Raw genomic sequence first — 14,417 nt, forward strand, 5'->3', positions numbered from 1 at the left:
CAGATACTTTCAACTTTAAAGCATGAAAATGACCTGTGTTTTAAAAGTGCTTAACCCTAAAGTACCACACAAGCTGTCATTTTCATGCTTTAAAGTGGAAAGTATCTGGTATCTTCAGAGTCGATATTATCGTGTATCGTGATGTTTTCCTGCCTCAATATATCCAACTTCATAACCATGACAGGTCTAATTGCAACTCCTGTATTATAAAGAAAAAGTATTTTATATACAAAAAGTATATTATAGCCTATGGATATTACAATAGTTTTAGCAGTTTTTTTTTTTTATAAACATGCAAGTTGTTTTAGCTTTACCTTTGAATTTTAACTTAGAGTGCCTTTCAGAAGCAGGTGTTAGCGGGAGGTTAACGATAGTAGACAAATTAATTTATATCCTCCTGTGTGATGTGGATGTTGTTCTGTCTCTGATTTTATTTTGGCAGCCATCTGAATTCTTTGAAATGTGTCTTGTAAGCCTCCATGAGGCATGCAAGAAAACAAGGTATCGCTTTATGTCAAGACATGGATCTCCAACCAACTCCCTATCCTTTTTTTGGTAGCTCGCCAAAGGCTTTCTACATTTCTAGATAAGTCACATTTTATATGTATTTTCTTTTTGTTCTGAACATTTTTAACAGAATCTGCACCAATTCTAAAAATAAAATAAAGGATAGGGACAAAATTCAGGTCATATTCTTTAGTTCCGTTGAAATATCTTGGCTGGACTTTCCAGGGTGAACTAAGTGTCATAGTTACACAAGTGCACTCTGATGTTTTTTTGTGTGCAAAAGTAGCTCCCCGTCAGTGGCGCTCATTAAGTATTAATAAGGCATTAACAAGCATCAGCAATCTGCTCAGGGTTAGGGTTAGGGTTAAGGCTAAGGTTATGGTTTGCCATGAATAGCATGGTAGTTGTTTCTAGTATAATGAGCAGCTTGTTATATCTTTACACTCTGCACGACTTCATTTGGTCAGTCTGCCATTTCATACACTGGTCAGAAGTTGTGGATCTCATTACCCACAGAACTTAAAACCATATCTGAGTTTCAAATGTTCACTTCTAGGGTTAAGTCTTAGCTGAAAACAAACCAAAGCTGTACTCATTAATAACACTGAGTCTGTGAGAACGAAAGAATGTGTTGTGCTGTATGTGTTTGATTAGTGTATTTTATGTTGTGAATTATGTAGAAAGGCCTCAACCAGGGACATGAGCTGTGAATTGGCGCCAGCGAGAAGCTCTGGACCTGAATTGTAGCTATGTTGTTGTGTCGTCCATTATAAATAAATGAATAAATACATAAAATAAAACAAGCATATTTCGTGGCCTATTAATCACTAATAGGTGATTAATAGGCCACCTTATTAACACGTAGCAATCGCCCCTCAACGGTAGCGCAGTTGGTAGAGTGGGTCGTCTCGTGATCAGAAGGTCGTGGGTTCAAATCCCAGCTCCCGCAAATGCATGTAGTTGTGTCCTTGGGCAAGACACTTCACCCTACTTGCCTCCAGTGTCTGCGTACACTGGTGTGTGAATGAGAGAGTGAATGGGTGAGTGGTTCTTTGCTGTAAAGTTCTTTGGGCCTGATAAAGGTAGAAAAGCTCTATATAAGTTGAGTCCCTTTGCCAATAACCAATGTTACCAAAAACACTTATTGAAATGTCAAAAACAAAGTCGAGTTTACCGGTTTGAAGGAGAGGGGCTGACTGTTTTTACTGCATAAGTTCCTCAAATACAGAATACAGGTCTAAAATACATTCAACTACAGTTAGGGCTGTGCAATTAATCGAAATTCGATTACGATTTCAATTACAACACTAAACGATTACAAAATTAGCATAATCGCAAAAAAACGATTATAATGTTGTGTGATGATGTCATCAGGCCGCACTGCTCAGTTTACTTGCGCAGGTGTGAGGGCTGGCCAGCAGGGGGCGGGTGTGAAACAGAGACCTCTCTTAATCAAGGCGTACTTGAAATCATTTGTACTTTTATGACTTTTATTCAGAAAACAGAACATATCAGCATTGTTTTTTGATTAATAAATAAATAAAATAAAGATAGACTTTTTTTTTTTAAAGGCAACAAATAATCGTTTGAATAATCGGGATTTCAATTATGACTTAAATAATCGTGATTATTACTTTTTTCAATAATCGAGCAGCCCTAACTACAGTTGTTGTTGGCTGACAGTGTACACATTTTTAGCTTTTTTTGTGTGGAAAATTGGTCTGTTGTGTTCAATTTGCTTTTGAATATCCAAATTGTCTCATTCCTCTGTTCAATGGATGCTTGCAAATCTTGAAATGAATGAATGAATTTTGCAATGATTTTTTGGCATCATAAACATGGACTTGGACTTGAATTTGACTCGTTGCTGCTTGTTTAAACCCTGAGTCAGTAGGCGGTAGTTTCCTCGATCAAATCCTACACAGTACATGTTGCCTCTTTACCGCACAAACAACAAACTTTGTAATGTAGACAGCTTGCTCCAAAAGCAGACATGACACAGTGTCTGCCAAAAGCCTCCTGAGAACCACTGCGGAGGCTAACAATTAGTTTTTCAATCAGTAACACTGCGCTGTTCATGGAGCCGCTCATTGTCGGGGACTTGCTCCGATTGTGTGAACCGGGCCCATAGAGAGATACCAACTGTCTATTCAAAGTCAACAAAAGTCCAGACTCTCTCTCTCTCTCTTTTTCTCTCTTTTGGATTATTCAAGTCTGTGCTTTACATTCATCAGCGTCTGTTTAAAAGTGTGTGTGCGTGGAAGACTTTGTTTATTTGATTAGTTTATCTACGAGCGTGCAGTTGTTAATCCTCTCCTGACCTTCTCGCTCCTCCCCGGTGTTTGCTGTTTGTCAAAGTTATAGGACTCGGAGTTTAGTGCACTTGACTTACACAGCATCTCATAATGCAAGCGCGCATTTAAGCTACGATGGCAGCGCGGCTAATGAGCTACGGAGAGACTCTTAACTGGGATAACCTCTCCTCCCCACTCTGATGCTTCATTTCAAGCGCATACATTTACAGAGAGTGTCGGGAATAGAGCAAAGTAGACACTGTGTAACCATTCAAAAAATAAAAGCTTTACTTCATTAACTGTTTTTTGATGAACAATCTTCAAAAGCGGTGATCACGTCTTTGCTGGGAGCGAACTCACCTCTCCTTAGATTTGGTGAAGCGAAACATCACCAGCTCATCTTCGGATCCGGACCCACGCGCCAACCCGTCCGCCAACATTGGATCCGAACTTTGGACCCGACCGTGAATCCCATCAGTCGAGCGGCTACTTGTGCTCTCGGCCCCTCTTTCTCCCGGCGCCCGGTAGCTACAGCCCAGAAACGGCAGTGAATGACTTAAATATGGCTGGCTAAAGTTTTAAAACACCCTAATTAAATATGCACAAATTAGCTCGGCTGTTTCCTGATTTCCTGATTCGCAGCGAGCAAGTCTGAACCTTGACTTAACCAGGACTAAACCCAGACTAAACCAGGACTAAGCAGGGCTCAGTGTGTTGTACTGAGCAAAGAGGAGAAACACATCACTGCTTTTGCACATTGGTACATATTATAGGTTACATGCATTCTGCTATTTAGGAGCCAAAATGTGTTTTTAAAGTAAAAATATACAATAATTGCTGGATTCAATGAATTGCATTACTTTAAAAGCACAGTAATTATTATTGGATTTAATAAAGGCTTAAAAATCCTCATATATATATGAATTAAGCTGACCCTCTCACCCTGGACACGGACTGTTCACTCCTCTCACCTCAGGCAGGAGGCCATATTTACCTCCCACCACTTAAACAGTTTTTTCCACTCCACCGTCAGACTCATGAACAAAAACAAGACCAAATAACTCAGTTACAGACTCATGGATGTAATTTGCTCTATTGCACTATGCGGTGTGTCCACACTGAGCTCCGCTGCTATCACTTTATCACTTTATCACTTTATCACTTTATCACTTTATCACTTTATCACTTTATGCACCTGCACATCTGTGAATACAATCCCGCTGTTGTTCTATGTCAAGTTGTCGTCTTATCATATTTTACTTTTTATTTTTATTATTTGTTTTAGTATTCCTTATCCATGCCCTTATAGTTTTGAAGTTTTTATAGCTTTTTTAAATCTAAATTCTGTATTTGTACTGAGAAAAATTCCTAGTTTGTGAATCTGCTCTCAAACAACGGCAATAAAAACGATTCTGATTCTGATTCTGATTCTGATTCTAACCCCGTATGTTCCGAACCTTTGCTTGACAATCATTTATCAATATAGTCCTTGGTGAAATTTAATTCAGGACACCTTGATGTAGATGCTCCTGCTCTGTTTGATTACATCATCAAATTACACATTACATACCCTCAATGGGGAATTTTGTTTTGGGCACATGATGCTGCTCCATACACATCTGCACAAGGGGCATAACTATGTAACAATAGGTAACATAAAGGTTACAATAAAAAGTGGAAAAAAGAGATGAATTTAAACTTATTCACAAATCATTTAGCGGGTGGAATTAATACATTTAAAATATATTTAAAAAAAATCTGTTTTATCGTATGAAGCATCTCAGACTCTGCCTGAAGCACATGGGGGAGATTATGAGCCTCTCTGGCCAGAGACTCCTCATAGACGGAGGGCAGCGCATCGACCTCATGGTTTTCTTCTTTTGTTTAAAGTTTCGCTGGTACCAGGATCATATTTGGTATTGCTCTTGTCTATATTGCTCTGATGACAAAGTGACATACTGTATCACCTGCAATGTTGCTTCAAAAACTGTGCCATGACTACATTTTGGTTTATTTTTTGCTGTTACTAGAAGATAGGCAACACACATTTTAGCTAAAACTTAGAGGAAAACAAAAATGATATATACTGTATTTGTATGACTTCATCTATAGCGTATTCACTGTATCTATTTCACTAATAATGAGTTGTTCTGTAAATGATGTGCAGCGTTTTTCATTAGGACTGACTTATGAAATGTGTCATTGTGTGTGTGTGTCTCTGCTCGCAGCCTGACGAGAACAGTGGAGATCTTGGGCGAGGACAGTCCTTTGGGGATCCATGTTGTCCCGTACTGCTCCCTCAGTGGACGGTAAGCTCAGAGCAACCACTTGTTTTTCCACAAATATCTGTAAACAAACTCAACACTCTTTGCCGTCCAAGCAGGATTTTTCCATTTCACTGTTGTTTCTTTTAGTTCTTTGTCTTGATTTAGCCGTGCAACATTATCCTAGTTTTAGTCCTAGTCTTTAGTGGTCAATTCTACAGTCCATTGTTCACGTTAATCCTCTCATTTTAGTCCGTAACATTATAAAGAAATCTACACGGTGTTAAACATGAAACTGAAGCACTGATAGATTGATGGAGCTTTTCTTTGGGCGTCGCTCTGTCAAAAAGTGTATCGGAAATTCCTCGAACAAAGCAGGATATATTTTTATGGTTGTTCTCGTGCCTTACCTGACCCTCGGCATCACCTTTGCACATTCCTCTGTCTGTGTCCCATATCCAGCGCCCTCCACCCTTTCCTCTGCTGCACCCCAGTGACCTTTCACCTTTGAGCACAGCGCTTTTGAAGCTTTTCTTTTGTCCGTCTCTGTGTGGACTTTGGAGCTAGACGTTGAAAAAAATACAAGACAGTTTGACCTACATTTGCAGTAAAACAGTGCACTTCTGTTTGAAATAGTAATAATAGCCAAGACTGGTCAGATTGAGCCGTTTCTTTCACTGTAATGGAATTAAATCTCACTTATTGATGTAAAAAGATGAAAGTATTAAGTTGGCTCTAATGTCTTGATTGATTGTAAAAACTAAAATGAAGACACTTATTCATTCCTACTCAAACATATGTTCAGAGGCAAATACGACTTTCCGATCAATTATATATTGAGTCAGCGCACATTGAATTTTTAAATCCAAGTGTAATAATTAAACACCATTATGACCTCAACAACGGATATTTTAGTGTGAGACAGAGCTGGTGGAAGGTTCTAAGCCTAGTCAGGTTGGGGTTACATGGTTAAAGGAATAGGCCACCGTTTTTACATACTGAGATATGTTCTTACCTTAGCTTTGACGAGTTCTTTAGGACCTGTCTGATCTTCACCCGTGCCTTCAGTCACGTAAACACAGCGCAGACGGCGTTAGCATTTAGCCTCTCCCTCTCTCCTCTATAGCTCCAAAACAGGTCAAGATAGAAGCTACCAAGCTCTTCCACGTTTTCCCTATTTAAATATGGTTACGTGAAGTGTTACACTACGAAGTATAATTACACAAAATTAAACAATGTCTATTTTCTAAGCGGATAAAAGGGGGGACTATATTGTAAGGCGTAATAATACCAGGAGTAATTTGGCATCCGCACAGTAAAGTGAAGACAAAGCGGATTGTGACTTTTTAGTTGCATTATCGTCGTGTTTTTGTAACATTTTTGTCTCATTTTTGTCGTGTTTTTGATGTTTTCTGTTGCTTTCTTCATCACTTTTTTTCTTGCTTTTCGACGCTTTTTTGTGTCATGTATTTGTCACTTTTTTCAATTCCTATAAAATGGAGGAAAGAGTCAATTCAATTTTTCACTCAGAGGAAGCCACTTTTCGGCATCGGTTGCAAAAAAGTGCATATGTAGTTAAAACATCTGCTAGTTAAATGTTTCACTGTATTGACCATTGTCTGTGATGACACAAGACTCTCACTTATCATTATTATTATGTGCACTGTGTACTCAATCTAAACTGATTTTACTGTAGAAATCCTGAAAATTCAAGCTGAAACTTATGTTCAAATCAAAATTGTGGATCTAGACTCTAAGAAAATCTCAGTATGATTTTTGTGCTATATTTCCCGCTCCTAACGCACAGATACTTTACCTTTTCTGCACATGTACACTGTTATATAAAATGTACTTTACCCCATTTACATTTACCCCCCCTCTTCTTACTGTTTCTCCTCAGGTCTCTGGGTCTGTTCATCCGGGGCGTGGAGGAGGACAGCCGCAGTCGAAAGGAGGGACTTTTTGTGGAGGACGAGTGCATCGTTAAGATCAATAACACGGATCTCATGGACAAGTCATTCAGCCAGTGAGTACCCTCCGCCCCGCTCCACATTAGGCTTCATAAGAGTGAGAAATTACATCCGACATGATTTAAACATAGCTTCAAAGGCACAGATAGAGGTAGCGCTCACTATAGACTCCCTTTTATTAGCCTGCCCTTCCTTGGCTCGCCCTTGGGTTTTTATTGTGACTGATTCAGACAATTTATGGTACATCATTTTAGCGATATTTAATTAGGTGGATTTTTTTTCCCTTTAAGCGCTCATGCTATATTTGACCTTTTTTAAATGTCATCCCATTGTGCATTAAATACCAACCACTATGTTTTAGTTTGCACTGGTCTTGAATATATATGTGTCTTTTCATACTTTTCATACTGCGTGCGGTTTGTTGTCATTGTTTACTAGAACAGCTGTAACAAGATTATTGGGGGGAAATGTAATTAAGTACTAGTCACCTTCAGACTAGTTACTTTGCATCAAGATATTTCCTCATAAAGCTTATTAGTAACTTAATTTAAGATGTAGCGAAATACAATTACATGTGCATAATTGTACTCAATTACAAGTAAAAGTACAGGCTGAAATATGTTCTCACAGAAGTACAATTACCCCAAAAAATCGACCAAATTACAGTAACGTGAGTACATGTAATTCGGTACTTTCCACCACTGGGACTAACCCTCGATCCAATCCAAGCAATTGAGTATTGACAATAGAAGCACTTTCCTTTAACCTTCTGGTGAATTTTTGTCTTAATTGAATTAGATCCAAAGTCATCTATGCCTGAACCATTTTTCCTGGGTTTCAGTCTCATGCCGTTTTCTTGTCATGGTTGCCGTAGTAGGACCCGGCGTAATCTCTGCGAGGCCCAAATCACATGTCACCAGCCCCTTATGGCTCCTCCTGCAGGTGGTGGGTCCACGAAAGGACGGCCTCACGATTCTAACCGGGCCTGTTGGTCTCTCATAAGGGGCTTCTGAACCGCTCTTTATCTGACCCGTCAACTAGGACCTGTTTGCCATGGGAGACCCTACCAGGGGCACGGAGTAACTTGTTCACCTTAATAAATCCTTTCCGTAGTCCCTCTGGGGTTAATACAAGTGTTAATGGGATGATTGCGGGGTCTTACATCTCCCCCTGGTGTCTCTGGCCAGAAAACCATAATTGCAACTTTGCACCGGGTCCGAATCACCAATACACACTAATGGCAGAAGAAGCTAACAGGCTAACGGGCAAAGCTAACTGTGGGATAGCGCCACTTAAACAGTATTTAAAGCCAAGTTTGAGTGAAAAAAAATACCTCCATTGTGTAATAGACAAATACAATATCCCTCTCTCCCTTTGTCTTTTCTGTCAGCGTAGTATTTACTCTCACGGACAATTAATGAGTAAAAAAAACGCAACATGCTACTACACCTGAAGATGCGCTTATGGCCTCTAGGGGCGTGGGTTACTTTTTATTAATTTAAGATGGCTTTCCGGCAAGGGAAAAAGCAAGCCACTTCAATTAATTTTTTTTGGAATACAGGTGAGAGAAGTTATAAAGGTTGTTACATTTTCGTTTGGCTCTGCAGTGATAAAAAAGCTTGGCAGCAGGGTCCCAGACGCTCCTACTTCCCAGCCAGGCTAGACTTGCCTTGGTTTGCCTCTAATTTAGTCATGTTTGAGTCTAGCTTAGACCTATTATCTTATTTTAGCACACGTTTTGTCCAGATTTGGCCTTGGTGGTCCTTAGAGAGCCAAATCAAGGTCATACTTGGTGTGATAAGTTTGTCTCTCTCTGTTTTATTGTCATGTTTTTTCATTGAAATAAACCTAAAATTGGTTGTCTTTGATTATGGCTATACTACTGAGAGTATTTTTCGCAGGACCTATGAAATTTAATCAAGGAGAGGTTTTCAAGAGTCCAAAACACGATTGTTCAAATTATGTCCATATTATAACCTTGCCATTTTGTTAAAATCATACTTTCACAATCCAATACAAGTTGTAGCTAGAAGAGAGACCAATGTTTGTTCACTTGGATTATTCACTGGCCTGAAATGAAGGGCCAAAGAGCCAAAATATATGTCAGTGAGTGGTCCTCCGTTATATACATTAAAAAAAAATTGTGCTTGAGTATTCAGTGGTTGTGCAGCTACACTGAAGACCATCCACCTGTCTTTATGAACAATAGACTCAACCCCCTGCTGTGAAAATCCATTTACCTACAGCGCAGCGTAAAACTCCTCGTGTCTAATCTCATTACTACGCTCCGCACCGGACACGGCTTATGGAGGAGAATGAAAACATGTGCCCATAGCAATCAAAAGAATCCACGTCATTGATTTTATACAGTGACTACCGCTTCCACAGGTGGGTCTTTGTCATTTCGATGCACTGGCGGATACTCCCCATTCCCCGAACACTCCTTTAGCCGATTTAATAATAGGACAGGGACAACTTTTTGGAGAAATGGTTTGTCTAAGATTTATGTGAATGAACAAAAACTATCCGCAGAGAAATCAAGCCGCGTTCCAGCTGCAAAGGGAATACTCAAAACATCTGTCTTGTTGGTTACTGGGGCTGTAGCACAAGAAATACGGGAAAGTAGAAGTGCTGAGAAAGGAATGAATGTAATGATGAACATTGTAGAGTGCGTTTACATGCACTCGAGTATTCCGGTTATTAACCATGTACTGGTTCTGGCAAAGAAAGGATCCCGGCTTCTCGTATTCATAAATATCATTTTTGAGCAGGTGAATATATTAACAGAATATGCGGCTGCTGTGGCACTTTGGAATAAAGGTTTTGCTCATCCACTACATCCTACGACAACAAGGGGATTGTGGGTAATTGGTTACCTTTACTCGCCCTGGGTCTGTCTTTGCCATTGATGTGGACCAGGGAGCACTGGGTGAAGGTTCGAAGCCAGGACTGGTGGGAGAGAGTGGTGCTGATGGAGTTTTTTGCAACCAGCTGTCTTTAACCTCTTACCCCCCACCCTTAACCAAGCGCATTTTCTCATTTTCTCTAAGCAAGTTGGTCATTTTATGCTCACTACTGCCACCTCAGGTCATACGTGTAACTGCACCTTCTATAATAAGCTCGTGCATGACGGCACTTCGGACCCAAAGTAACAACTTTTTGAGTGACAGTACAGGATTTTAGAGGCAGTTGTGGTGAACAGGTCTGGGCTCATTCTGCACATTAGGACATGGCTGGAACATGTAGGGGGAGGAGAATATTTAATATTTTTTTTCTGTATAGTCTATAGTCCTTTTAAAAGCTTCTCGACAGTGAAGTTTATATGAAGTTTTTATAGGCCAGTGTAACGCCTCATTTGAAAACTAAGGCCTAAAACTGAAAACTGAACTTGTTGCCACATTTAAGTCACGTTTTTGTCAGGTTTTTCTCATTCTTTTGTCACGTTTTCGTCACGTTTTTCTTGAGTTTTTGTCCCGTGTTTATAGTGTTATTGTTGCGTTTCAGGTCTTTTGCTCTTTTGTTGTGTTTTCATCCTCGTTTTGGTCGCTACTTACAGGTGTGGGTTAAGATGTTAAAGGATTGACAGTTTTACAAGAATCCACAATGTCTGTTTCCATTTAAAATATTCGCTACTTTCACTGTTAAAACAAAAACACTCAGTCTCCTCTTGACTCCAGGAATAGGAGCTCTTCAGACTTGCCGTTGCCATGTATTTTTACGATTAACAGCACGTTTAAGCAGGAAGCAGGTTACTGGTTACTGTTGGAGTATCTCAGCTGGAGAAAACACTTTTCTCATTACCGGCAAACTGGTTTTGGGTTTCTATAATCGGGATCAGCGTTTATATGACCAAAGAAAAAAAACAGAATGTTAAAAACGCCCGATATTAACCAGGAAACTCCAGTGCATGTAAACAAACTCATAGTGACCAAGCGGATCCTCCAGTTCAGGGGGAAATGCTCTGAACATTGAGCCTCAACACTTGAGTTTTACTTTTCATGTTACACATAGACTTGTTTTAACAAAGAACAACAGATATTCAGCTCATCTCTCTTCACTCGAGTACAGGCCATTGGTCGACCACTGCTCCCTCTTAGTGTCATGTCCACACAGCAGCATCACACACTCTCACACAGCGCTCCATTGTTCCCCGTTGGCAGCTTGACTGAAGAAGGCTGTTTGATTAGGATATCTCTTTTTACACAAACGCGCCGCGCACAGAGAGGCCATAATGATATCATCTCTGCACAGTGGCCCCTGGACGACACCCATCGCCTCTCATCTACTGTTATTGTCCCGTATTGTAGCTTTAGTACAATGAGGCACGGCACAAGTGTCATTCAACAAGGTGGATGCAACCATTTGTGAGACGGGCCAGCCGGAGGAACGAGTTCATATGTAAATCAGGGCAGAATTGTATCCGAATAGGAGGCATCAGGGGTTGAGATAGTCCTGTGGGTTTCCTATAAGTCGAGAGCTTATGGTTTGAATCCCTCTCTTGTCAAATCATGTTTGTTGTGTCCATGAGAATGACATAACACTCTTCCATATAAGAAAAGGTATCATTATGTGTTTGGTGTGCACTAGGGCTGGGACGATACACTATTATTGCGATCCAATGTGTATCACGATGCTGTGGGCTCGATACGATAGGGATTTTCATCAATAGAACTGCACTCTATTATGATTTTATTTTTCTGAACAATGCTTAGTTTTCACCTAACCATAACATATACAATATATTCTATTGCAAGGGTTTCCAAACAGTTCAGGCTGCTCTCCCAAAAATCACTCAACAAACAACTCAGGATCCCTTCTGTTGAATATAATTAGAATTTATAATAATTTAAGGTACAAAACATTTAAAATCTGGTTTAATTATGTTAGTTTGGATACTGATTTTTGATATTTGGCCTCAGTTCACGAAAATGTGCTGTTTCAAATCAAAAATACATCAAATTCAAAAATATTGTCTCAAAATCATCTTGTGACCCCCACTTCAGAGTCCCGCGAATCCCCAGTAGTATTACATTTATGATTTTTCATTATAGCAAACTGCAATATTTTACCTCAAATTAACTTGTTAAGAAAGTGCAAGTTGAGTTTCCACAATGTATAAATGAAATGTATGAATCAGTCTGATATTTAAACATTTTGAAAAGCGCAGAAAGCATTTTAAAAGTCTGAGCTCTTTTCAGCACCAAATATGGGATTAAAAATGTGTGTGTTTCTTTTCTTTACTGAGTTGAGTATTAGGGCTGTCGCGATAATTACTATATCAGCTTATCTTTCAATGAATAACAGCGAAACAATACATTTTTGGGCTCGATGTTTATCGTCTGTAAATTTTTTCCTATTCCACCCCTATTTTTTCTTTATAAAACTTTGATTTCTAACTGAAGCAAATTAAGTTACATTATATTTCATGTTTGCAGCTTGTGTGGTGTTTTAGGATATGATTATGCACATTTAGAACAAAGGTTTACTGTCATTTTTATGCCTGAGAGAGACAGTATCCAGTGTCGCTAGAGTCAATAATATCATTTATCGCGATACTTTCCTACCTCAATATATCGAACTTCAAATTTGTTCTCATGACAGGCCTATTGTCCTTCCTGGAACTGCCACCTTAACGTGGTGGAGGGGCTTGAGCGCCTGAATGATCCTGGGAGCTCTGTTGTCGGGGGCTTCGTGCCCCTCACAGGGTCTCCCAGGGCAAACTGGTCCTAGGTGACGGGTCAGACAAAGAGCCGCTCAGAAGCTCCTTATGAGAGACCAACAGGCCCAGTTAGAACCATGAGGCCGTCCTTCTGTGGACCCACAACACCAAGCTCCAACAGCTGCCCCTGCGACCCAGCAACGGAAAAGTGGAAGATGGATGGATGGATGGATGGATGGATGGATGGATGGAAGGAAGGAAGGAAGGAAGGATGGATGGATGGATGGATGGATGGATGGATGGATGGACAGGCCTATTGGCTTATCAAAAGTATTGCAGACAAAGACATATTGCGATGTATATGGCAAAACAATATTTTGTCTCAGCTCTTGTGTGCACAGCTTCAGAGTAGGTTCTGCGGTGGGTGATCAAAACAAAAAACACATTTGAAAGTGGACCTAATGTATTTAAACCTTTGGCCAAATGTAAACAAAGCAATGTGTCATTATCTCTATGAAGATGAGCTGATGATGTCACACTTCCTGCAAAGCCACTTATTATGGGTGGCAAAAATACATCTTTATATCTTAATCAGACAGATAAAGACCCATTATGTTAACTCTGTACATTTGTCCTCCTTTGGTGCGGATATTACAGCTTCTTATTATGATTATGCATAGTCCTGACTTACATGAAGACAAAGGCCGAGTTTTCTTTCTTAATACACCCCATATAAATTGCACGTAATGCGAATGCTTTTTACATACGATATTGAGGACCTAATCTCTTGTTACGGAAACATTACGGTCATTATGCGTCCAATAATAATCTAGGAGGGATACGATGAGGCTTTAATCCAATAAAAGTGAATAAACCAGATTGTGTCTCTTGGATTTCCGAAGTGAGTAATGGTGTTTGCTGATAGCTCCTGACACACTGCTTCCTCTAACAGACTTAGCATAATCTCATAATTATGATTATCTGCAAAATGATCTCTTTTATTGACCATAGGAGTCCAGTAGCCCAGTGCACAGGTGTCTCTGCTTTAGGGCCGTACTGGTGGTATTTCTGCACTTCATTGCTTTGTAGTTATCGTTATTGCAAATTTAATTATAGATTTAGTAAAACGGGGCTGTGACATGCAGGTGTTTTGTTGGCACAGTAAGATTTTGTGAACACGTTGGAGAAGCGCTGGCACATGCTCTCTTGTTGCTGCTAATGCCGCCACTAAACTGTAAGGCAGTGATCTTCACAGCGATCCCTGGGACTGCCTTAAACTAGATTTCCACACTGCACTGGAAAAGGAATAATCATTTTAAGAAGAAATTACATAAATGTACTTGAATTAAGAGATTAAATCTAAAGTTTGAGTAGATTTGACCGTGTCTTAGATAAGAACAAACCTCTCATTGCCAATGGAACAAGCACATTCTTAATTCAGATTATTTTTTATCATTTCAAGTGGGATTTATGCATGTTCCATTGACATTAGCATTCTTTTCTGATCTTATCTAAACAGAGTAGAGTAGAGTAGAGTAGAGTAGAGTAGAGTAGAGTAGAGTAGAGTAGAGTAGAGTAGAGTAGAGTAGAGTAGAGTAGAGTAGAGTAGAGTAGAGTAGAGTAGAGCATAAAATCAGTTCACTTTATGTTGAATTCTTCATTCAACATAAAGTACCTTTATTCAAGCGATTTCAAAGTCATTTATCTCATGTAAGATGTTTTT

General features: G+C 39.6%; 1 protein-coding gene across 1 annotated transcript in view; it reads left to right on the forward strand.

Annotated features, from left to right (window-relative positions):
* The window catches only part of LOC306967602 (partitioning defective 3 homolog B-like), a 388,088-nt gene that overhangs the window by 96,349 nt on the left and 277,322 nt on the right, over positions 1-14,417 (forward strand). Inside the window, exons 6-7 of the mRNA XM_079562684.1 lie at positions 5,030-5,110; positions 6,966-7,091. Coding sequence (XP_079418810.1) covers positions 5,030-5,110; positions 6,966-7,091 — 207 coding nt within the window. The remainder of the gene's footprint in view (positions 1-5,029; positions 5,111-6,965; positions 7,092-14,417) is intronic.

The sequence above is a fragment of the Gobius niger genome, assembly GCF_951799975.1.
Source record: "Gobius niger genome assembly, chromosome: 9".
NCBI lineage: Eukaryota > Metazoa > Chordata > Actinopteri > Gobiiformes > Gobiidae > Gobius > Gobius niger.